At 34.6% G+C, this 25,423-nt stretch overlaps 1 protein-coding gene across 8 annotated transcripts in view; it reads left to right on the top strand.

The window, feature by feature from the left end:
- Positions 1 to 25,423, top strand: part of INPP4B (inositol polyphosphate-4-phosphatase type II B) — a 755,730-nt gene that overhangs the window by 382,475 nt on the left and 347,832 nt on the right. For all 8 annotated transcript variants that reach the window (XM_049632225.1, XM_049632223.1, XM_049632226.1 and 5 more), the window contains 2 exons: positions 8,139 to 8,346; positions 10,558 to 10,602. In XM_049632225.1, coding sequence (XP_049488182.1) covers positions 8,256 to 8,346; positions 10,558 to 10,602 — 136 coding nt within the window. In that variant the 5' untranslated portion in view covers positions 8,139 to 8,255. The remainder of the gene's footprint in view (positions 1 to 8,138; positions 8,347 to 10,557; positions 10,603 to 25,423) is intronic.

The raw sequence follows: 25,423 nt of genomic DNA, 5'->3' as shown, positions 1-25,423 counted from the left end.
GTTTCCATGATATAATTGTTTCAGTCTTTTCAGTCTTTTTACTTTTAACTTAACTGTGTCATTATATTTCATTATAACTATGAAGCATATAGTCAGGTCTTTCAAGCTGATAATCTTCTCTGTCTTTTAATTGGTGTGTGTGTGTGTGTGTGTGTGTGTGTGTGTGTGTGTAGCTTGCATTTAATGTGATTATTGACATGGTTGGATTAAAAACATTTTGCTACTTGTCTTCTATATATTCCATCTGTCTTGTTCTTTTCCTCTGCTTTAAAATTTATTTTGTATGTTTTGTTATTCCATTTTACCTTCACTATTGGGTTATTATTTATACTTATTTTTAAAAGTTATTAGTAATTACTCCCCAAATTGTCATAAACATTTTAATTACAATCTACCTTCAAGATTTTAGTGATATAATTGTATACTATACTTTTAGTGTAAGAACTAAACAACAATAACTCCCCATTCATCCCTGTCACCCTTCTTGCTATTGATGTTATATGTTACACTTTTATATATGCTATCAGTATATAATACATCACTACTATTTTTACTTTAGGCCACTGGTTGGCAAACTCTGGCCTTCAGGCCAAATCCTGAATATTAATTGGTTTTACAAATAGAATATTATTGTAACACAACCATGCCTATTTGTTTATGTATTGCCAATGGTTGCTTATATACTACCACAGCAGAGTTGAATGGTTGTGACAGAAACCATATAGTCCAAAAAGCCTAAAATATTTACTATCTGTCTTTAATAGAAGTGTGCCAAACCCTGCCTTAGGCAATTATCTTTTATAGTCACTACAAACAAGAAAAGATTAAATTAATATTTACTTTCTTTTATATCGCTTATAGCATTCTCCATTTCTTTTGTGGATTCAAGTATCTTTCTGTTATGTCATACTTGAAAAACTTCCTTTAATATTTCTTGCAGTGCAAATCTGCTGATAATGAATTTGTCAGTTTTTATTTGTCTGGATAAAAGTCTTTGTGTCTCTTAATTTTTACAAGTTATTTCTACTTTGTATAAAATCCTGGGTTGATGTTTTTCTTATTTCAGTGCTTTAAAGATGTCACTTACATACTTTTAAACAAGAAGTCCAAAATATTTTCTTACTTTTGTTACTCTATATGTAATTCGCTTTTTTTTTTTTTTGCTTTGGTCACCTTAAATTTTTTCTCCTTATCTTCGTTTTTCAAAAGCCTGACTGTGATATACATAGAAGTTTATCGTTTGTTTGATTTGCTTGTTTGTTTATGGGTATATTTGTGTACATGTCATTTCTCTGGTGTTTTCTGAGCTTCTTGGATTGGTGTTTTGAAATTTAATATTTTTGGAAAATCTTAGGCCGTTATCTCTTCAAATATCTATTCTGTCTTTTTCTTTCTTCTGAGATTCAAATAACACATATATTTAATTTGGTATTGTGTCACAGCTTTTGAATGCTCTCGTATGCATTTTCATTTTTCTTTGTGTCTTTTTTTTTTCTTTTTTTCTTTGTGTTTCAGTTTGGGTAATTTCTATTAGCTTATCTTCAAGTTCACTGATTACTTCATTGATGGTATCATAACTATTAATGATCTTGTCAAAGGCATACTTCCTCTCTTACTGTGTTTTACATTCCTAGGATTTGTATTTGGTCATTTCCAATAGTTTCTATCTCTGCTAAAAATCTCCATCTGGTCATGCAAGTCATCCACATTTTCCATTAGAGTCTTAAGTATATTCTAACAGGTCCAACATTTGGGTCTTATATTAACCTGGTTCTCTTAACTGCTTTTTTCCCCTCTTTTCTCTTGACTGTTCATCTTAGTCTTCATCTTCTTTGTGTAGTGTAGGATAGTGGAATATAACAAAAATAGTACCTATGCCTGGAAGTGGGCATTCCTCTTTTCCTACTACACCTTTAAATTGAGTCAATCTAGTCAGTAACAGATCTGGGTTTGAGTTTTGTTGTTACTATGGCTGCCTTGAGTGCATCACCAGTTTCGAATAACTCTAACATTCATTTCTACTCATAGTGGGGTTTGGGTGTCTGGAGACTGTTCTCTACTCTCCGCTTAAGGCTTTTTTGGGGAGCTTCTACCAAAGAGAGGTTTACTGTTCATGTTTTTATGCCTCCTCCAGTGGTAGGCTGCTGTTAATAGTTTCCTACTATTTACTGGACCTGTAGGAGTAGAGACATTTTCTGTTGTCCTATTTTTAACCTCGATCTTAGGCAAAATCTATATTCTTGGGTCTTGAGGATGAGGCTTTTCAGTGGTCCTGTCCTTCTCTTGGCAATAGAGGATCAGAGAATCTCTAATGATCTGATCCCAGGAAACTTCTCTGTACCTCTCTTATTTCTATCTTCTAGTTGCAATGAGTCTCCATCTATGCCCTGAAGGCAATAGAGTCTGCAGTTTTTGTTCTATAGGGAAGAGGATCCAAGTGGTGTGTCTTTAGTGATGGCTACTCCCCTCCCATAGGGTTGAATCACCAAAGGACACTTTCTCCAGATTCCCACTTTCTTCCCAATCTTCCTCATGAGCCTCTGTGAGGATGAAGAAAAGTCTGTTAGCGAATGCAGCCTACTTTTGAGCTTAGGCCTTTCAGTAGCTCTGTACTTTCATACTAGTCCCCCTTGACCTTCAGTAAGTCATTGAATATTTTTGACTGAATTATTATTACCAGCTTATATGAGACCTGACATCTCTTCCTTCCGTGGAGGGAAGCTCTTTTCCATGAAGGCATTTGCCTTTTCTTAGGTTTCAGGCTAGTTGGTTCCTCTGAGACTTCTGTTCTCAGATTAAAGAAATGTTTATGGTTTGATATATTCAGCATTTTCTTGAGTTTATAGTGGGAGTAATAGTCTTTGCATTTTTGTATATCCTAAACTGGAGCTGAAATTTCTGTTACAAATATATTTCTAGTGTATAATTTGTTACCTCAGTTTTTGTGGTATCTTGTACTTACAGAATATTTTTTTTTATTTTAGTGTAGTCAAATTTATTAATATTTCCTTTATGTACTATGCTTTTGAAGTCAGGTTGATAAATCTTTTATACTCCATTGTTCTTAAATATAATTTTTTCTTGAATGGATAAAAATAAGGCCATTGGGCAGAATCTCCTCAAGTTTCTGTTAATGCTTTTCAGATCATACCTCATTTTCTCTTCACCCCCAACTTCCTCCCATTATAGCAGATTATATCATCTAGATTTTTTTCTTGCCCCAACAATAATATCTTTTTCTCCTTAATCTTCAATTTAAGATTGAAAATTTAATTGAAAATAAAAAAAGTATTTTTCCTTCCCTTGTTTCTGAAGGACAACTTCACTAGGTAGAGAATTCTTGGTTAACAGTTATTTCCTTTCAATATTTTGAATATATCATCACATTCTCTCCTGGCTTAAAAAATTTCTGTTGAGAAATCTGCTCATAGTCTTTAGGGATTCCCTTGTATGTAACTTCTCTCTTTTCTCTTGCTGCTCTTAAAATTCTTCCATTGTTTTTCACTTCTGACTATTTAATTATATAGTCAGTATCTCAGTGTAACCCTATTTACATTCAGCTTTTTAGGATCTTTTGTGCCTCATGGATCTATGTGTCCATTTATCTCTCCAGGTTCAGGGATTTTTTTTTTTTTTCAACCCTTGCTACTTTAAATATACTTTCTGTCCGTTTTTCTTTCTCTTTTCTTTCTGGCATTCTCATAATGCAAATATTGTTTCTTTTCATTTTGTATTATAATTTCTGCAAGCTTTCCTCACCCTTTTTCATTCTTTTTTTTTTCCTTTTTCCTCCTCTGACTCGGTAATTTTCAATGTCTTATTGTTCAGGTGAGTGATTCCCCACCCCCCCAATGGTGAAGTCTTCTTTTAAAACTCTCTACTGAGTTCTTCAGTTCAGTTATTATATTTTTCAACTCTAGATTTCTATTTTATTGCTTTTTGATGGTTTCTATTTCCTTATCAAACTTCTTGTTTTGTTCATGCATTGTTTTCCTAATTTTATTTAGTTATATGTCTGTTTTCTTATAATTCACTAAACTTCCTTAGATAATTCTGAATTATTTGACAGCTCACAGATCTCCATATATTTAGTGTCAGTTATTAGAACTTTATTAATTTCCTTTGGTGTCATATTTGCCTGATGTGTGTGTGTGTGTGTGTGTGTGTGTGTGTGTATCCTTGTGTCCTTATTAATTCTACCTGTTTGAGTAATGGCCTCCTTTTCTAGACTTTACAAGTTTTCTTTGGTAGAGACAGCTCTTCAATAGTCAGCTAAGTTTGGGTTTCTGGGTGTGTATCTGATAATGTCCTTGAGCAGGTGGGGCCTGTCACTATGGCCTATTTTTGAGCAAGGCTGCTGTTCCAGGTCTAAAGGGATGGCAGGGAGTGGGAGTTGTGCCACTGGCTGAGAACAGTTAAATAGTTTTAAGGGCCTGGTTCCCTACCCTAGTGAAGCTATAGGTTGGGCTCTATGCTTGCCCAGATTCTCTGATGAGGCTTACTAGATGATCAGGACTGGGTACAGTATTTGGTAATAGACAGAGCTATGAATTAATTTCCCTGTCCTTGCAGAGCAGTAGGATGGGACTCAGGACCTGTACAGTTTGTTATTTGGTGACTTTAATCAAACCAGATGTGCACCGAATTCCCTGGTTGGGTGAGGTAACTGGTTTTGCTCTGCAGATGTGGGGAGTCACAGGCTGTGCTCTCTGTTCAAATGCCAATGCCACGAATGTAGGGCTGTTGAATAGGCCGTGCAGCTTTCTATATGCTCTGGTTAGGTTCCTTGGTTGGGCAGGATGAAAGTTGTATTCAGGGATGAGGAGGTTACAAATTAGATTCTCTGCCCTGGAGCAGTGGGAGAAGCTGCTCTAGCCATAAAGCTTTTTGTTTGTTGTATTAACTCAAGACAACCCCCACTCTAAGTTTCCTGATTAAACATGGCCACTAGATTTGCCTGCCCACCTCTCAGTTTCCTGGGGTTGCCAGCCCATCAGGTGAGATGGAGCTGGAAAACACTCTCCTCAGTATATCTCAGCTCCCTTGCTTAGGCAGTAGGGGGAGGGACTTTCAGTTTCCCAAACAGGCTTTCTGGTGGAGAAGAACTGGAGCTACCCTCAGCCTTGTCTATGAATTAATCCTCTTGTCTCTGTGCAGCACTGGAACACTCCACAGGTGGTACTGGCTTTGTTCTGGGGGTGATCTCTGTCTGCCTCTGAGCTGAGTACCACAAGTCTTCAAAGCTCCCAGGAGTTGTCATCAGAAGACACTCTTAGCTCCCTTGCCTTGGCAGAAGGAGAGGGCGCCACTGGAGACTAGCCTCAATTTCTCAAACAGGCTCTCTGGTTGGAAAGGGGTGGGAGCTACTCAGCCTTGTAAAGTCATCTTTTAACTTAATGACCTTGTTTACTTGAGAAACATCCAGTAAGTAGAGTGATGACATTGTTCCCTCAGTTGTTCTTCTCTGCTGCTCCTCCTATCACTGTCAGTGCTTTTACCAGCTAAATTCTCTTCTTGCTCCCCTGAATGGTTTTGTGCCTTACAGTTCAGTCTTTAGTCATCCTTTTTTTTCACTACATGTACTTGGTTTCAATGACTTCATTTGACTTTGACTTCAACCATTAGCCAATGATTTACAAAAAAATACTTTTCCAGCCTTAGTATCTCTCCTGAAATCTAGACCCATGTGTTTAACTGTTTCTGAATATTTGAAGACATTTCAAAAACAACATGGTTAGAACTAAACTCATCATCCTTGACTAAAATCCCTCTTTCTTTATATTCCAGATAGTTTAGTGGTCCATATTTACTGACTTTCACCTGAAATTCCTGACTTTCATTATCTCAATTCTAAATTGCAGCTAATTCCATCATTAAGTCTAGGTAACTGCATTTAATAAATGGCCCTTTACCCCATTTAATAACTTGTTTTGGAATCCAGATTCTCTTCTCTAGTCATCTGCTTCTGTTTTGACTTAGATCCTCTTTATTATTTTATTTTCCTTGAATATTAAAATAACCTCCAAACAAGTTAGTTTCTTTATTAAGTTGTCAACTTCTAGTATGTTCTCTACTTTGACACCCAGTAAACTTTCTAAAAATCAAATATAGTTATGTCACTCTCTTACAATAGGTACATTTAATGTCGCTTCTTTCTGCTCTGAGAATTAGGTTTAGTATCTCTAGCTGACTTTTTAAAATATATTTGTGGTATGTAAAAATTTAAATCTATTCTTGTGCATGATCTCCAAACCAAAAAATTTCCAATAGACACAGAAAAGGAACTACTATATTTAACCATAACCATAGGTAAATGCTGTATTTACCAGCTAGAAAATGTAGTGGTTTTCTAGAGCTTTTCTATTAATATAACTGATTCCTTCTGAGGCATATGCCTTGTTAATAGGTATCAAATCTGAAATTTCTCCTCAAATGAAACAAGATAGAATAAAAATGAATAGAGTCATAAGAGGTTGTTATATGATCTTTGTCTTATGTATTTGACTTTATTCTCTTGAAATTGAATTTATTTTTAAGTTTTGAATGGGTGATATGCCTAAAATGGGACCATATTAGTAATATTTATAGGCCTCTTCAGTCTTCTCCACTCACCCAAAGGTACACATTCACCCACACTCAGAGTTGACATTTATTTTATTAATTATTCACTGTTAGTGTGCTGAGTTGTTAGTTTGTTAAGATTTATCTGTATTGCTTATTTAGGTCTCCTCTTTAATTTTTACAACAGCTGATCAAGATTAGAGGTTGAGTTTTTGGTGAAGAACTACAATGAAGTTAACAAAGTTCTTGTACCCAAGTCCCACATGCATGGTAGTCTTCCACAGATATGACCCCACTCATGCTAATGAAATTGTCATAGGTTCATGATAGAATGTGGTCCAATGAATATATGTGTGTCCTTATCAGAAGAGACATCTAAATTTAAATAGTTAAAAAAATAGAAAGCATTATCTTAATTCAAAATATAATTTTTAACTTGAAGAATTTGGTCTAATTGATAGTGCAATTGCCCTTTACTCCTGGCCTTCATTCCTGGTTGTATCCTGAGGAACCAATGCGTACTTATATACAACTTTATTAGAATATTTTTTAAAGATTCAAGATGCTTTCAGAATTTAATTTTTACCAGATGATCTTTAAAAACCAGAGCTGAATTACAAATGAAACTGTTTTGTTAAAACAACAAAGACTAAGGCTGTGGATTTGTGAAGTTGGAGACGAAATCATTATTCTAAACCAAACTTGATTGCCACTATCGCTTTAAACAACATTGGACAGACATTTAAAGATTTTTTATACATTTTAATTCAGGTGGTAACTTGATTTAAAACAACATTGATTTTTTTTCCCTAATTCATTCTTGGTCATGTATATCAGGCTAAATATCAGAATGAATTTGAAACTATTTGTGGCTATTTGCATAATAGGGTATTAAATTCTTGGAAAGGTTTTCTTTCCCCCATGCTGATTTTCATGATTTTGTTTGTACTTTCATTTCCCCTTGAGCTTTAGCTTTGTAGAGTTATTATTCATTCTTTTCACCATAGACCCTGATCATTAACCATTAAAACTTTATCAGGCAGAGAAGCAAGACTCCATGGGTAATGATGAGGTTGGAAACTCCCTTGTACTACTTGTTGGCTCTTGGCTCATACTGGAAGAAGAGTGCCATGCCAAATTGTCTTTACGTGCTCATGAATAATGTTCTAACAAGGGTGGATGGAGAGATGAGCGTAAAGGGTAGATCTAATGGAAGGAATGATAGTAATATTCACCTTAGCAAAACATGCTAATGCCTTGACAAGATGCTGTTGCTGCTAAATTAGATGCATATTAGGTTAGCAGCAGCCCCTATTGCTATCTACTGTTTTACAGAATGACCTAGAAGAGAAGAATACACATTTCAGGATTTAGAAATCCCTCTTATGAACATAAAATAATTGCATAGAGAATACCCACTTAACTTAGAGTTCATGAGGCATAAATTAGATGGATAGATCTTGAAAATAAAGGTGAGATAGGCAGGAAGTTGTAGTTTCTACCTACCTTCAGTTCTTAGCTTTATACTGAACTCTGAAGTAACTAAGATTTTTGCTGTTGCTGTTTCCTAAATGCAGAATTTCAGAGGATATCAGGCCTTTAGTGTGAAGATACATCTATATTAAACCAGGAATCACTGGCAGTGACATTTGGACGTGAAAATTTAGAGGACTAAACAACTGTGAAGGTTGATCATGGAAATCAAAGAGGAAGGAGCATCAGAAGAAGGCCAGCACTTTCTTCCCACACCCCAGGCAAATGATACTGGGGACTTCCATTTCACAAGTAAGTATATGTGTTCCCCTCTCTGTAATTCTCTGAAAATGTAAATTGAGTCAACTAAGCATACATTCATATGTATTCACAGAAACCTGGGTTCTAACAAATGGCATGAAATTAACTATTTTTTTGTTTGCACCATTTATTTTGTCCTAGTGAGTCTGTGATGTGATTCTGATCCTTTACCTTGAGTGAGACAGATGATAGTCTATGAAATGGACTATGAAATATAGTCTATGAAATATCAAATAGTAGAATCAAAGTTCTTGAATGTATATTAAGACATTAATAAATACTTTTTTAAGACACTAATAAATACTTTTTAAGTACACCTCCTCTTTAGCATTTATGTAATCTCATGTGGAATTATTTTTTAGAATATAGAAATGTTCTCTTTAAAATCAAAGTCATTTAAGTTGAAAGCATTAGGACATAATGGTTACCCTAGACAGGTAGATTGTCACTGCTATACTCAAGAACACTAAGTCACATAAATAGAGCAAATATGGAGATGTGGCCAAGATTTGCATTTAGACATTACAGTTGTTATTTGTGCTACTCAAGTCATTAAAATCATTGGAAGAATTGTATGTTTTCTATTATGCTTCAAATTGTAGAGTTTAGGTTTTATTGTTTAGCATGAATTGTGCCTTTTCTTTTCAAGAGTCCTGTTGGCCATTTATTTATCGCTTTCAAATATATGTCAAATTAAATGAGAGTATTTAATTTACACCATAAAAATAAACTTTAAAGGGTAGCTTGGGTGTCTCAGTCAGTTAAGCGTCCAACTCTTGATTTTTGGCTGAGGTCATGATCTCAAGTTTCATATGTTTGATCTCCACATTGGGCTCTGTGCTGACAGAGTGAAGCCAGCCTGGGGTTCTCTCTTTCCCTCTCTTTCTCTGCTCCTCCCCCACTGGTGCACGTGTGTGCATACATGCTTTCTCTCAAAAATGAATAATAAACATTTAAAAACATAAAAAATAATCTAAAGAAAACAGTATTGGTTGAATATGTTTTCTAGAAATTTGTTTGTCAAAGCTTACAGCAGTTACTAATAGTCTTTAAAAAAATCTATATTATTTGAAATGAACAGAGATCTACCCAATGATTACAAGTCTCATCCCTCTGGAAAGTCTGATATTTTTAATCATAGTATTGTGAAATGTCAACAGGAGAAAAAATAAATGGCTACTAAGCAAAAAGAAAGAAGAAAAAAGTTAACCCTGTAAATAAAAAACAAATAGATTTTATACAAAGAAATGGTACTAACAATATATTAGTGATCCAATATTATTAAATTTAAATTGTATTTGGTAAATGCACCAGTAGAAATAAATAAGAAAATGATTTTACATTTATTTAGATTTAGAAATAAATAAGAAAATGATTCTTACATTTATTACCAAATAGTTTACTTTTTCATTAATTTTAGTTTCATTTCTTTGGCAACCCGTGAGTTGTAATAAGTGGTATCCAAGTCCTCATCCAGTCTTTTTTAAAAAGACCCAAGCTGTGCGTGGTCGTCGGGTATCCATGTTATCACATTATACCACATTATCACCTTCCAGTCGGATCTCGCTGCCTTCTAACCCTTACATGTTCCCATTTCCTTACTTTTGTTCTCAGACATTCCCTCCACTTCATTCTAAGCCATGTTGTTAGATTTCTTAAAAATCATGATAAAAAGGAATAGAAACATTTATCAGGACATTGATTTGAGCTATCTATAAGTTGACAGAATAACCACCACCATAATGTCCTTCATAACCTTACAAGAGATATCTCTTTAATTAATAACTTACTCTTTACAGCAGGCTGGAATGGTTTGAAAGAAAAATCTATATAGGAGAGTACTTGGGTGAGGTCATTTTTTGGAAAGTTTTGCCTCTGTCTACATTCATCTAAAAGAAACTAACAATGAAAAAATACATTTTAAATTGCAAAGCTTACAAAACAATATTTTTTGAGTTTCTTTAGAGCCTTAGAGCTAAGGAGATCAGTCAAGTCTTTAGTCACATTTAGTTCTGCTACAAATATTATGTCCTGCCCTGAGAACTGATGGCTTATCAGTCTGGACAATTAACTGAGTTAATTTGTTCTGCCAAATAATATATTTATACATCCTGGGTAAGGCGAAGCACTGTAATATGTATTTATATATCTTTGATAATGAGTTAAATATCTTTAATCTGAATTCTTACCCATTATTGTTAGGTATTCAGAAGACTCCAAATGAACCACAGTTGGAATTCATCCTTGGTAAGGAATTCTATCTTACTTATACTGATAAATATAATAGTAATTGCATATATAGCATACAGCCTTAGGTTGCTTATATCATTATATAATTTACAAACTTTTACAAACATTGTTCTATAAAAGAAATTTCACTCTTTAGGGTGTTACTTTGAGGTAGATGGCAGGATGGGTGAAATAGGTAAAGGAGATTAAAAGTACAGTTATCATGATGGGCACTGAGAAATGCTATGAAATTGTTGAATTATTATATTCTACACGTGAAACTAATACAAGTTGTTTTTGTTGTACTTCAGTTTAAAAAGTAATAACAAAGCTGGGGGGGGGGGAGTTCATTCTATATGGTGTTACTTTCCCCAATTTATAAGTAAAGAATCTGAGCTTATGGTTCTGAAATATTTTGTAAGCTCACTGATATCTTTACATTATTTGTGATGAGGTTTTATAGAATCACACATACATGTGTTCAATTTCATATACAGAGACAAGATAGGTAAACCTTTATTAATATACATGTTTTATAAATGTATGGAAAAATTGAAATATATACATTTATTATCTATAGTAGTTTTTAGTGGTTTGAAGTCTCAATTATTCTAGGATTATATATTTTCATTAATGAAATAGGTTTCAAATTTATATCCTTTGCTCAAAACATTACATTTTGAAGTATAACTTACTGAGATAACATTGTGTGTGTGTGTATATATATATATATATATATTTATAATATATAAAAAATATATTAATATATATTAAATATATATAATAAATAAATATATAATATATAAATAAATATATAATAATAATTTATATTTATAATATATATAAAAATATATAATATATAAATATATTTATAATATATATAAAAATATGTATATTTAATTTTGTTTGTTTTTCTCTTTAATAGAGCTTATTTTTAGAGCATTTTTAGGTTCACAGCAAAATTGAACAGAAACTACAGAGATTTTACATTTATTGCAATTGTTGAATTTACACTGATAAATCATTACCACTCTAAGTCCATAGTTTACATTTGGGTTCATTCTTGGTTTTGTTATATTCTATGCGTTTGAATAATATATAATGACATATATTGATCATTAAAGTATCAAACAGAATATCTTCATTACCCTAAAAATCCTGTGTGCTCAGTCTATTCATCCCTCTCTCACCTAATCTGCGGCAACTACTGATATTTTTTTACTGTCTCCCTAGTTTTATCTTTTCCAGAATGTCGTATAGTTAGAATCATGCAGTATATAACCCTTTCATACTAGCTTCTTTCACTTAGTAATATTCATTTAAGTTCCCTCTAGGTCTTTTCATGGCTTGATAGCTCATTTTTTAGCACTAAATATTATTCCAATGTTTGGATATACCACAGTTCATATGTCGACTCACTTACTAAGGGATTTCTTGGTCACTTCCAAGTTTTGACAATTATGGATAAAGCTGTATGCAAGTTTTTATGAGGACGTAAGTTTTCAATGCCTTTGGGTAAATAGGAGGGAACATATTGTTATTTGGCAAGAGTATGTTTAGTTTTATAAGAAATTGCCAAACTGTCTTGCAAAGTGGCTATATTATTGTGCATTCCTGCCAACAATGCCTAAGTGTTTCTGTTACTCCTCATCCTCACAAGCATTTAGTATTGTCAGTGTTCTGGATTTTGGTATAATTCATTTCTTAAACATTTCATTTTTGTTACAAATGTAGCTAAAAGGTGCTGTAAGTTAAGGATTCTAGTTTTTTATTTTCCCAGGTATTGAGAAACAGAAATGTGAAAACTCAAGAAACTTCTGTGGTAACACCCAAAAAGTTATACTTTTTTTTTTTTTCTTTTTTCTAGAGAGTTCTCAGATAGTGTCAGATATAGAAAGAACTTGTATCGGAAAAGGAGCTGAGTAGCAAAATAAGCCTAGGTACCTCTTGACTCACTGTAACTCTTGCTACTTGAGCCTTTATCTATTCATCTTTCATTTTTAAGACAAGAAATTCATTTTTTTAACTTTTTTTAGTAGGATTTCAAAGAGTTAAGATGTGTTAGAAAATAACTTAGTGTATTTATTTCTTGATTATTATTTTTAGAAGTAATGTTGAGGCCATTACTTTTATTTGTTTATTTATTTTTTGGGGAGAGAGTGTGTGCACAGAAGTGGGGGAGGGGCAGAGAGAGAAAAGGTGAGAGAGACAATTCCAAGCAGGCTCTGCAGTTTCAGCTCAGAGCCCAGTGTGGGGTTTGAACCCACAAACAGCAAGTTGGAGCTGAAGTTGGAAGCTTCACCGACTGAGCTGCCCAGGCACCCCTAATTTAGTGTATTAAAGATACAGATAAATCCTTCTTATTTTCATCTTGTGAAATCTGAAGGAGGCAGAGACAATTGTAGGAGAGGCTGTTAGTCAAACATGGAGACCAAGTTTCAAGAGACAGGATGCCTGGGCCAAATATGTCTCTTCTATTTCAAATAAAGTTATCTGTCTTGTTCAAAGACCTCGGTATATTTTTTTTGTTTTGAAAGCCCAAATTCAGTAGCAATGCTGTTGTCACCTATTTTTCTGTCTTTGTATCATAGATCTAAGAGATGAGCAGCTGTGAGAATTTATTCATAATAATATTCCTCCCACTAAAAAAAACTTCAATTTTATTTTTTCATATTTACTTAAAAGACACACTAGAATTCTTAACAACAGATCATTTGATTTTATCATGTGGCAAAAAAATGCCTTACAAGTAAATAAGGTTATTGAGAGTCTTCAGGAAATTGTGTTGTTGATCCTGGAAGATATATTCCCCAAACTATTTGTTATGCTTTTGAGCACATGAAAGCCCTCAATTGTACTATTTAAAAAAAAAAAAAAGAAAAAAGAAAAAAAACACTTTTAAAAACTACTCTTTCAAGGACATTATAATTAAATCCGTATAGGCTTTACTATATATTTTGGCTTTTTTTTTTTTTTTTAGTTTTTTTAAATCCCACAAATTCTTTAACACTTCACCTGCTAACTAGTTAACTTCATAATTAATAATGAAAGAATAATCATTTCCTAAATATTTTTATCATTATTTAAGAATGCATATTTATTTAATAAAAAAGCAACGCATTTTAATACAAAAAACATTCTTTAAAAAAAAAAGAAATAAAGCAAGAGGCTTTTTTTCCACCTAATTTTTCAATGAAATTTTTGATATTTGATTCCTGATTCTTTACTAAAGTATTCAAATAAATTGAAAATTCCAATAGCCTTGCCTTTAAATTGGGGAAATAGCTATACTAATTTTGCTAGGTGTCATAATGCTTTGTATAAGTTATTTTCCATTAAGGATTATTTCTGCCTTGTCTGTACGCCATTATGAAATCATTATATCTTGCTGAAGTTCTCTACATCTTTATTCAAGTAAATGAGGTAGGAGATTCTTAGTCAATTGAGCAAACTAATTGGTTAAAAATGTCTTGATAGCACAAGATCAGCATTTACTGAAAAATGAGTATCTCAAGACCATTACCAACTATACTTCTACTGGTTTATTGAATCTAAATTATATAACTCATCCCTTACAACTGAAAGTCTGCATCCGTGTTTTTATCATTGTTTCTTTTAAGTGTCTTGATTCCTTTTTATTTCCACAAAGAGAAATAATGAAAAACTGAAGAGAATAAATATTTTCTTAAAGTTTAATAATTTTGTTTAATTTTTAAACAAATTTTTATTTTTATTTTTGTGCTTAGGTTAGCATTTAAGAAGAGAGATCATTTCTTTTTTTAATATTTTTTTTAATGTTTATTTATTTTTGAGACAGAGAGAGACAAAGCATGAACGGGGGAGGGTCAGAGAGAGGGAGACACAGAATCTGAAACAGGCTCCAGGCTCTGAGCTGTCAGCACAGAGCCCGATGTGGGGCTCGAACTCAAGGACGGGGAGATCATGACCTGAGCCAAAGTCAGCCGCTTAACCGACTGAGCCACCCAGGAGCCCCATGAGAGAGATCATTTCTTAAAATCTGGGTGCATTTCTTTTGAAACCATTGTGGAAAATATAGAGAGAAGACTAATCTTGCCTGAGACATAAAGGAAATTTCTATTAACTATTTATTAAGTTTATGCTCTTAATTATGCTTGTAATGTTTATATATTTTCATTTACTAGATCCAAAGTCAATAGAATACTTATGAGTATGTTTTCATATTTTTATGTGGATACTACATATCATAAATCCAAAACAATAGGCACTAATTTATACTACATATTTTGATATACATTAATATATATTAATGGCATGAGATGGCACGTGTGTGTGTGTGCATGTACTCCTTCTTTATTTGACACTGTGAAGTTATATTCTTAAAATAATTTATACCTTGGTGCCTGATACCTAATGGAGGCCAATGACCAGATATAGGGCACATCGAAAGACACGTTTTAGGCATGGCAACAACCTCGGTGTCAATTATGATAGGAATGTAAAGATATGGATGCTGGAGTGAAAGCTCTAACAATACAAATCATTCTTTCATCCATTTTGTATTGGGAGCATAGCAAACTTGTAAGTAAATAATTTCAGGTAGTGTTAAGTTCTATGTATACAGTAAATAGAACAACTATATAGAATATGTCTGGGGGAGAGGTAATTGACTTGTGGAATGGAGGGACTATTTTAGATATAAAAGTCAAAGAAGGATTCTGTGTATCCAAAGGGATTTGGGATGTGGGTACTTGTTTGGAAAGTGTCTATACTGAATATAAGATACAGGTAACTTTCTGAGCAGGAGACCCTGGCTATAGTAAATATTTATGCAGCAGGTAAAGGGTCATAAGAATGGGAATACTGGGTTTCAAGGGTAGTGAGTTGGGTTGCTGGTTTGATCAGGAATGAAACCAAGTTATGAGCTGATCTGGTCTTGAAGTAAACAAAGCCTCAGCAGCAATGGCAGAATACTGACGACCACCTGTTAGATGACCAGAATGCTAGGATCAGAGTATGACAATTGTGAGACAGAAGAAATACTCATCCTGGTCCCATAGCCTCTTCTAGTGTCTCTTACTCCATAACCCCTGGGTAATAGGATCAGCCCTCATGATTGGGTTGAGCCTCTAGTGAGCAAGAGACAGGGAGAGATAGGATTCAAAGCTAACAGATTGTTAATCCTTTGCCTTTTGTGAAGCTGTTTTATCTTTTAAGAATCTATATATAAAATTATGGGATAATTTTTTTTTCCAGAGACTTTTCCCTCTTGAAAGAAAATGTATCAACTCTTCCCATGTAGGTTTTATTAGTGTATAAAATAAGAGGAATCCAAGGATCAAATTATTTAACATAGCCTTACTTTATTTTTTAGTTTTCTCTAAAATTGAGAAGTCTTATAGCAACTGCTATAACTTGTATGGTAATATAATGAAAATTAGCATAAATAAAAATCAGTAATAGGCAATGTAGAAATACATCTGTTATCTCTGCAATGTAGTCATATATCATAATACATTTTCAGACCGTTAACTCTTTTTATGTCCATTTTATCATCTCATTTCTTGACTTTTATCCTAACACCTCAAATTCAGGATGGATGAAGGAAAGTGCAGACCATTGTATTTTATTCTCAATGCAGAGTCGATCAGCATGTGTTGTTTAATTTTTATAGTAAAACATATAGTCTTAAGATGGAATACTATACAGTCATAAAAAATCATCTGTTAAAAGGATATTTCATCAAACAAGGGAATATAAATGTTGCCAAAACAGAATAACAAACTACATGTACAACATGACCCTTACTTATTTAACTCTCTTTGTATGTATGAAAGAATAAGATTGGAAGAATAAGTATGAGTATCTTTAATCATGGTTATGACATATTAGTAGGATTTTACTTCCTTTGTTATACTTTCTTACAGCTTTCCAAATCTCTGCAATGTGCTCATATATGTGGCACAATCAGGTGGTGTCATTTTTTAAAATGAATAACCTGAATAAGCTAAACAAGAAAAGGGGCATATCTGGAGTGGTAAAAATCTGTTCTTTGCTTTCAATTAGCTCATAGTATAATTAGGTCAAACTAAGACTCCTGAAATCATTAAAAGACCTTTAAAACCTTAGCAATTTTGGGGGCATCTGGGTGGTTCAGTTGGTTAAGCATCCAGCTTCTGCTCAGGTCATGATCTTGTGGTCCATGAGTTCAAGCTCCACGTCAGGCTCTGCACTGACAGTTCAGAGCCTGGAGCCTGCTTCATATCTGTGTCTCTCTATTCCTCTCTACCTCTTCCCCACTCACACTCTGTCTTTCTCTTTCTCTCTCTCTCTCTAAAAAATAAGATAAACATCAAAAAAATTAAAGCTCAGTGATTTTTTAGGATCTCTAAGAATATAAAAGATTGTGTAAAGAATCAAATGAGTGCAGAGAGGAGTAGTCAAAAAAGACTTTGCAAGGAAAACTAAATAAAGTCAATTTTTGAAGGAAGACTGTAGGATTAAAAATAGGAAGAGGAAAGGGGAATCACATTCTAGACCAGGAGAGCATCATAAGCGTACACTTGGTGCTTGGAATAAGATAAAGACTTCAACTCCAGAAAATACACACATACCAAAGCACATAATAAATACTCATTTATCATTAGATACCAAGCTACATATAGAAAGGCCAGCCATCTTGTCTTCCTGGAAGAGAAAGTGGAAAATGTGTTCTCAAATTGGGTTCTCCATTCCTCTATTTCTTGGTCCTTTGGAATAGTTGTATGTATAGAAAACTCAATGATTCCAAGTGTTTTAACTTCACATTCACTCTGGAAGCCATGCCAGTTCTGCCATACATAATGTGACTAAATAGAGAAATTGAAGTTTACCACTTGTAGAGACTATTTTTTCTATGGTAACAGGAAAATAAAATTTTTTATTAAAAAATATAAATTTAAAATAAATTTAAAATAAATTAAAATAATTTATTAAAATATATTAAAATAAAAACAGTCTTGTGCATATGCAACCCACTATACTAGGTAAGTGAGGTGTACCATTCTAGAATTCAGTAATTAAAATTCAATTTTATGACAACATTATATTATGGCAAAGTGACAAGATGTCCTTAGGTAGGTTACTTCAAATATCAGAGTGGCTTTCAAAAAGAGGTTATCCTATTTTGTTGCTAAGGCTTTGTCCAGGAAGGTGATGAATCTAAATACTTTGTTCTTCTATTGGATCATATATTAGGTTATGTGTACAGATTTTGGATTTTATATATAAAGTAACTATATATCTTTTTTTATGGTTGTATTTTATCTTTTTTAAAATTGTATTTAAATTTTATTTAGTTAACATACAGTGCATGATTGATTTCAGTAGTAGAATTCAGTGATTTGTCACTTATATACAGCACTCAGAGCCACTATATTTCTAATAGCCTGGTTAGCAAAAACAAAAAAAAAAAAAAAAAAAAACAAAACAAACAAAAAAAACAAACAGCAAGCAAAAAACACAAAGTCGTGTAAATTATGTGATCAGTTTTCTGTGTTCAGAATTTGAAATGTGTATTAAAATGTGCTCAGACTGACAAGCTGCATAAAAAAGTCTCATTTCTTTATAGACACAGCTTTTATAGCTTGCTAGGGCCTTCATTAACCTGCACGTCAGGTCCATTCATACTTTATGAATTGCTGTAAATCAGGAATTGTTTCCTATGTTTCTCTAAAAGAAAAAAAAAAAACCTTAGGAGGCTAAACTTGGTAGCTCCTTTCTGTGTTTACACTTCTACATTCCTGCTGGTCTTTGTTCTATAAATGATTATAAAGCTCTGACTTTTTTTCTTTAAAGCTCCAGTGGAAAAATGGAAGGTTTTAGACTATCTTCTTTAGTATCTTTTTACCCTCTACGTGGTATGCTGCTCCAGCTAAAGGGAATACCAAGCACAGAGGTATATTTTTTGTATTTAATCTGTTGATAAAAATATTACTTCCTATAAGCTGTAAGATCATCTTGAAGCAAAAAAAGAAGCACCTGCTAAGAATTAGATCAGGTCTCTGCTCATCCTTTTTTGTTGCTTCATTAAACACAGATCACCACTATCTTGATTCTTACAATGTGATATTTCCCTTAAAAAACATTGCTTTCCACTCAAAAATAATTTGGGGGGGTACCTTCTAAAGACAAGGCATTGTGCAAAGTGCTGGGATTACAGAAATAGCACAGTGGTAGATACCATTCTTTGAGAATCCATGATATTTAAGATACTATGAAATGGTACTTACCTCTTTACAAACAGAATGCCATGTTTTCCTCACCACAACTCTACAAGGTAACACTAAAAACAACAAACATTTATTGAGTGCTTATCTGTTAACCATTCTTCCTCGTAAGTCATTTACATAAATTAATTACTTTCCGTTTCACAATTCATTTATTTATTTAAAATGTTTATTTGTTTATTTTGAGAGACAGAGTGAGAGTAAGCAGTGTAGGTGCAGAGAAAGAGGGAGAGAGAGAATCCCAAGCAGGCTCTGAGCTGTCAGCTCAGAGCCGATGGATGTGTGGTTCGATCTCACGAACCATAAGATTATGACTTGAGCCAAAATCATGAGTTGGATACTCAACTGACTGAGCCACCCAGGCACCCTCATTTTTGCAACTTAACTGTGGAATAATTGCTCTCTTATTAGTTAGTCATATTGTTTTACAGGAAAAGAAACTTAGACATGAACAGGTAAAGTATGGGCCCAAGATTTGAACCCAGGAGTCTGAGTGCAGAGCATGCTCTCCCATTATGTTCACTTAAGAGATAAAACATCAAAAATTCCCAATGGTCAACTTCCCAAAGATCTTATGGAAATTGAGTGACAGTGTCAGGATCCAAATTGAGTTTTGTCTGATTCTGAAGCCCCTGCTTTTAATCATCAGGGTATATCCCCTTTTTATTGATTCCTGCTTCCCAAAAATTTCTAGGAGGTGGTGAAGACAAACAACTCTAATGCCAGGCAGACTATGATAAGGGCAAAATAAAGGCACACACCAACAACTATGGAAATACTAAGCAAACAGTAATTAAATATAATTATGGCATCAGAAACAACATCTCAAAGGAAGTGGCATTTGGACCAGACCTGAAAAGATGAGAGGGATTTCAGTTGGTTTAGAAGGAACACAAGAGACAATTCAAGCAAATGAGTAGCAAATTTCATGAAACAAAATCCTAGAGCTCATTTTCCAAGGTGATGTGCTTAATGCTCATTTACATATCCCTCTTTATTACTTATAATCCCACATCAAAAATAAATTAAGGCTCTAGAAATTCTCTTGCAGTATTTTACAATCATTGCACATATATTTGGAGCTTATTTTAAAATTCCAGATGAACACAAGTTTTTAAACATTGTCTAATGCTAGCAAATTGCATTTGGGTATCAGCAACAATTGAGCCTTACTGGCTTTAGGGCTATGTTAGATGAAACTCAAAGAAGCCTTAACCATGCTGAGCTGGATACAGTGGACTCTGTAGCCATGTTGTGCTCCTGACAACTGCCTACCTATGCAGAGTTTGCATACCTGAGCATCTTCCTTCAAGCTATTGCAATTTTGACAGCATCAGGTAACTAGCAATACTCTTGAGGAGACCTTTTCAGAAACAAAGAAACAAAAATAACAGACAACTAATAGAAGTGGATTTGCATTTCAGTCTCAGATTTCAGTCTACAGTTTGAGTGGGGAGGCAATATCTCACCAGTTAAGAGATGGGAGTGAGAAGCCAATTGCAATCATTTGAGTCCTATCTTTGTTACCGTCTAGCCACTTGACTTTAGAAAAATTACATGGTGTTTCTGAATCTCTGTTTTCTTATCTGTAAAATGGAAGGGCATCAGTATCTACCTTATAAGTTGCTTGTTAGGATTAAATAAATTAATGTACAAAAAGCACTTAAACTAGTATCTGACATACATTTACTGAGTGGTTAAGCTGTATTATTTTGAAAATATCCTTGGATGAGTCACTTTCTGATAGTCAACAAGTTCTTCCTTGAGCAGCAGGTCTTAACACTGTCTTTTTGTGCATAATAATTGCTATCACTTATGGAACTCCTTCTAGGTGCCAGGTAGTAGGCTGCACACTTTAAAAAAATTTTTTTTTGATGTTTATTTATTTTTGAGAGAGAGACACACAAGCACGAGCAGGGGAGGAGCAGAGAGACAAGGAGACACAGAATCTTAAGCAGGCTCCAGGCTCAGAGCTGTGGGCACAAACCCCGATGCAGGGCTCGAACCCTCGAACCACAAGATCATGACCTGAGCTGAAGTAGGATACTTAACCGACTGAGCCACCCAGGCGCCCCTGCACACTTTTCTTTTTTTTTATCTTTGATTCTACAACTGACCTATTAGGTGCTTCCCACTATTCATGTTTCAGAGATGGATTCAGTCACTTGCCCAAGGGCATAAGGCTAGGAAGTGGAGGAGTATAGATTGTAACTCCAAAGGCCATGTTCTTTGTGGTTGATTATTAAAAGTGCAGGAGTGGGAAAGAGAAAACAATAAAAGGTAATCTAAGATCTGCATTATGTTTTTGTACTGCTGAAATAATTAGAGATTTTACTGAAAGAAGAGAGAAAATGAACCAATCAGAGCTTCTTAACAGGCTGTTGTGTGAGTAGTGGTTTCTAGAGTCTCAAGATTTAATGTGTGCTGCAGTTGGAAGGTAGCCTGTTCTTACTGACACCGGTGTAGATTCTAGTTTGGTGCTCTTGAGGAAGTTGAGATGTGTAACATCACTAATAAATGAGAAATCAAACTTCTCTTCCCACTTCCTATCTGCTGCAACCATATCATTTAACTGGATTGTGTTGTGATAAAGTAGATCTATTCTTGTCACATTTCTTTCTGAACAGTATTCCATGGGAGCTTCAGTTAAAGGAGATCTTTAACCAGGTGAACTTCATAGGCCAAATCAGATTGTTCCACATAGGTTTTGCAAATTATTTGTTAAATTAGAGGTTTTTTTTAAAATTTACTTTCTACCTTCTTTATTTGTGTCTTTTTTCCATGAGCAACATACCTCGTCTAGTTTATTACTCTTTCTGTGTGATTTACCTAATTGCTTACTTCCCTCCATTGTCTAATTACTGACAGCGGCTGGTCACTGGAACAGGTATACCTTTGCAGCATCTGTTGCTACTTATGGGTAATTGGGGAATCAGGACTACCTAAGGGCTTTGTTCATTAGGTGGTTTTGCTTTGCATCAAGTTGAAAGCCTCTGAGGTTGTGAGGGAGCAAGATCCCCTGATGCTGCTGTCTTTGGGGCTGAAATTTATCAGGCAGCCTTCTTGTCGAGCAGATGGTATCCAAAAGTATCCTAGGCCACCTGGGAGCCGTGCCATGGGGAAGAAAAGAGACCTAGTAGAGTGGAAATCAGTATTAAAGAGAAGTCCCTCGTGTTTCCACTGTACAAAACAATCTTTTCCAAAATGCTTCTAACTTGGGCTTTGACCTTTTGAAGTTGGCAAAGGTGGTGCTATGCCCATTTTACAATGGAAGAAACCGACTCTCAGAGGCATTAAGTGACTTGCCTACGGTCATACACCTAGTATGAGAAAGCCCAAAGCTTTTCAAGTGCTCTGGCACTTATTCCCGTATTACTTTTACTTTATCAAGGACAAGAGATTATTCTTGGGTGTTATCTATCGTGGTGAGGTCTCAGAAGTCAATTTAAGCAAAACAAGTATCCCCAGGTCAAAACTTGTCCAAATTCAAGATATCAGTTTTATCCCCAATATTCACAAAACTTAAATGTGTCATCACTCTTAGCAACTTGAAAGTCCACGGCTTTAAACAACATTTGTGGGTTTTTCTTTTCAAAACCTGTAACTCTTGCTTTCACTTTTCCATGGAGCTCCCTACTCCCATGTTCAACTGGCTAGGAGATATCTCCACTTGCTCATCGAGGAGGTATTTTATTCCTCCATGATGCCAATCTCCACAAAAAATATCACCATCCATTCGGTTATACAAATCCCCAAATATCACTTTTTTTTAATTCCCTTTTTCTCTAACCTCACTTTAGATCCATCATCAAGGCCTATAATTCCTATGTTTAAAATATTTTCTGAATTTGACCAACCCCATCCTTTGCCCCTCCTGTTATTCAATTCTAAGCAGCTATCAGCTCTCATCGGGGCCAGTTAGAGGACTTTTTATGGGAATCTGGCATCTGCTCTTGCCCCTGCATAGTCACCTCCAGATAGAAGAGCCAGATTAATCTTTTAAAAATATCAATGTGATTTCTTCACTTTCCTAGTTAAAATCCTCCAATAGCTTCCATTTCACTTAGAATAAAATTGAAATATCTTACCACATTCTACAAGGATCTTGAGAAGTAGGCCATTCTCACCAGACATAAGCTTATCCCCTAGCTCATTCTTCATCAGCTTTGGTCTTCTTTTTGCTTCTCAAACAAGCCAAATATCTGGATCTTTGCATTTGTTGTTCCCCTAAACTGGCTCCTTGGTATGTTTTAGCTCAGCTCAAATGTCACCTCATCAGAGAAACTTTTTATGACCCACACTCCCACTCCTCAACATTCAATTTAACACCCTGTTTAAAATTGTGACTAAATTATTATTTTAAACTTCATGTCCCACTAGTGTACAAGCTCCATAAAATAGGGAACTTCTTGTTCACTGCTGTGAAACTGTCACCTAGAATCATGCTGGGCACATTTAGACACTTAATAAATATCCATGAATTGAATGCATGCATGGATGCCATTGTTTTTTTCCTCTCATATTTCTTCATAAAATAGATGTATATATTTAGATATGCCCTTGAAATGTTTTGTAATTATTGCTGACACAATTATTTGTAGAAAGAAATTCATTTTAAAATTCTCAATAAATACAATTATTTAAACATTGATATTTTGTTATAAGAAAATTATATATTAGGAAGGGTAGAGCCTTACTGCCCTTGGAGTTCTTCTAGAAAGAACTGAGAAGAGGAATCAGTCATAGGCTGAGCTGAACAAGGACATTTTGTAACTAGACTGTATAGCTGGTGATTGCTTACCTGTTTAGAATTTTATGTCTAAAATTCTTCACAAACACACTTCATGATTCTGGTATTATGACAGCATCATAAAACAAGCGATCTTAAAGCTTACGTATTTATTTTGAGAGAGAGAGAGAGAATACGCAAGTGAGTGACGATGGAGGGGCAGAGAGAGAGGGAGAGAGAATCCCAAGCAGGATCGGTCCTGTCTGTGCAGAGCCTGAGGTGGGGCTCAAACCATGAGATCATGACCTGAGACAAGATCAAGAGTCAGATGCTTCACCAGTTGAGCCACCTACGTGTCCCCAAGAAAGCAATCTTCTTATAGATACGCTCTTAAGAGCATATGTAAACAAATAACAGAAAGTGTAACAGACAGCTAGAATAGTAGAAATGGACTGGAATGGGTCCAGAGATTTGAACTTACATTTCAGCCTATACCATGTAACCCTGAGAGAATGTAATACAAGGACAGTGTTTGAGAGACTGGGCTGGGCTGCCATCCTGAGAGCGTTTGAATCCTGATTCTTCTACTGGCAACCTGTGTAACTCTGAACAATTAAATTTTATTGGAGAGTTTTGTGGATTAAGCTGAGGTAGTTACTTAAAGCACTAAGAATGGTGCTAGACATATAAGTTATCACTTAATGGTATTAATCTGTTGATTGTCTTCAGTTAATCCCTTACCCTCTCTAAAACTCTGATTCTTTATGTGTAAGTTGTGGGTTATAATTCTTATTTCACAGGGTGTTTGACAAATATATATGAAAGTGAGAAATATGTTCATACATCGTTGGAAATTCAATCTTTTTTTTTCCTCACATATTTAATTGGATCTTCACAAACCCTCAGTGAGAAGAACTACAGTTACTATCCCCACTTCAGGATGAGGATAGGGAGACTCCATAACAAATCCAGTCACTGAGTCAGGACTGGGATCCATGGCTGGGAACCTTAAGCAGTTTACTCCATATAGCAAGTAAGAACTTGAAGGAGACCCTCAAACAGAAGATATCTCATATTCTTATCTTACCTAGTGTACCACATGCCCTGGAAGAGTAGAGAGGTGGTTCTTTTTTAATTTGGGTAGTGTAAACTACTTCTTTGTTCTGAAACTGCCTTTGTAGCTAGGGCCCTGAAGCGTTCCATTCAGCTAGCAGGAACTCTGCTGAGCTTTAGATTTGAACTGTTCTCCCTGGAGATCCCAGTTTTTCTAAGAATTTGCTTTTTTGTTTCTTTCAAACTCTGATTCCCCTAGAAGCACTATCTGTTATTTCCAATTGTCTGAGCTATGCTTTTTCCACGTGGGGTTGAACTTGTGGATTTTGCTGTGAATAATTAGTCCCTTCCTGTCTTCAAGCTATCCCACATTTGCTTTCTCACCTACACACTCACTTGTCTCCTTTCTATTGTTCTGTGTCTCCTGGATTGCTAGTCATTTCTAGTTTTAGCTTATCTGTATCTGTTTTATTTCCTGTGAGTCAACCATCTCATGATGGGAGAATTGACACCCCTAAAGCTGCACATAAAACACGAATATCGAGATTTTCTTTTGTCTACAGGAAAATCACACATGTGATTGACCCAAGAGTCAAGAAAAATGGGGAGTTATATTCTTCAAGGTCTTCAATACTGTCCTCCCCCAAATGATGTTCTACACGGAGACAATTAAAATAGAGGCTATCCCCTCAGACCCATCTATTCCTCTCATTCTCCCTTTCCCCCTCTTATTTTCTATTTATGTAAGGCTTTGATTTAATACTTTTAATCTACTTGTAAAATATTTGGTTTTAAAGGGATAGCAATTTCA

The sequence above is a fragment of the Panthera uncia genome, chromosome B1 (genome assembly GCF_023721935.1).
Source record: "Panthera uncia isolate 11264 chromosome B1, Puncia_PCG_1.0, whole genome shotgun sequence".
NCBI classification, from domain to species: domain Eukaryota; kingdom Metazoa; phylum Chordata; class Mammalia; order Carnivora; family Felidae; genus Panthera; species Panthera uncia.
Note: the sequence above shows the minus strand (reverse complement) of the source record. Positions and strands in the feature narration are given on the sequence as shown.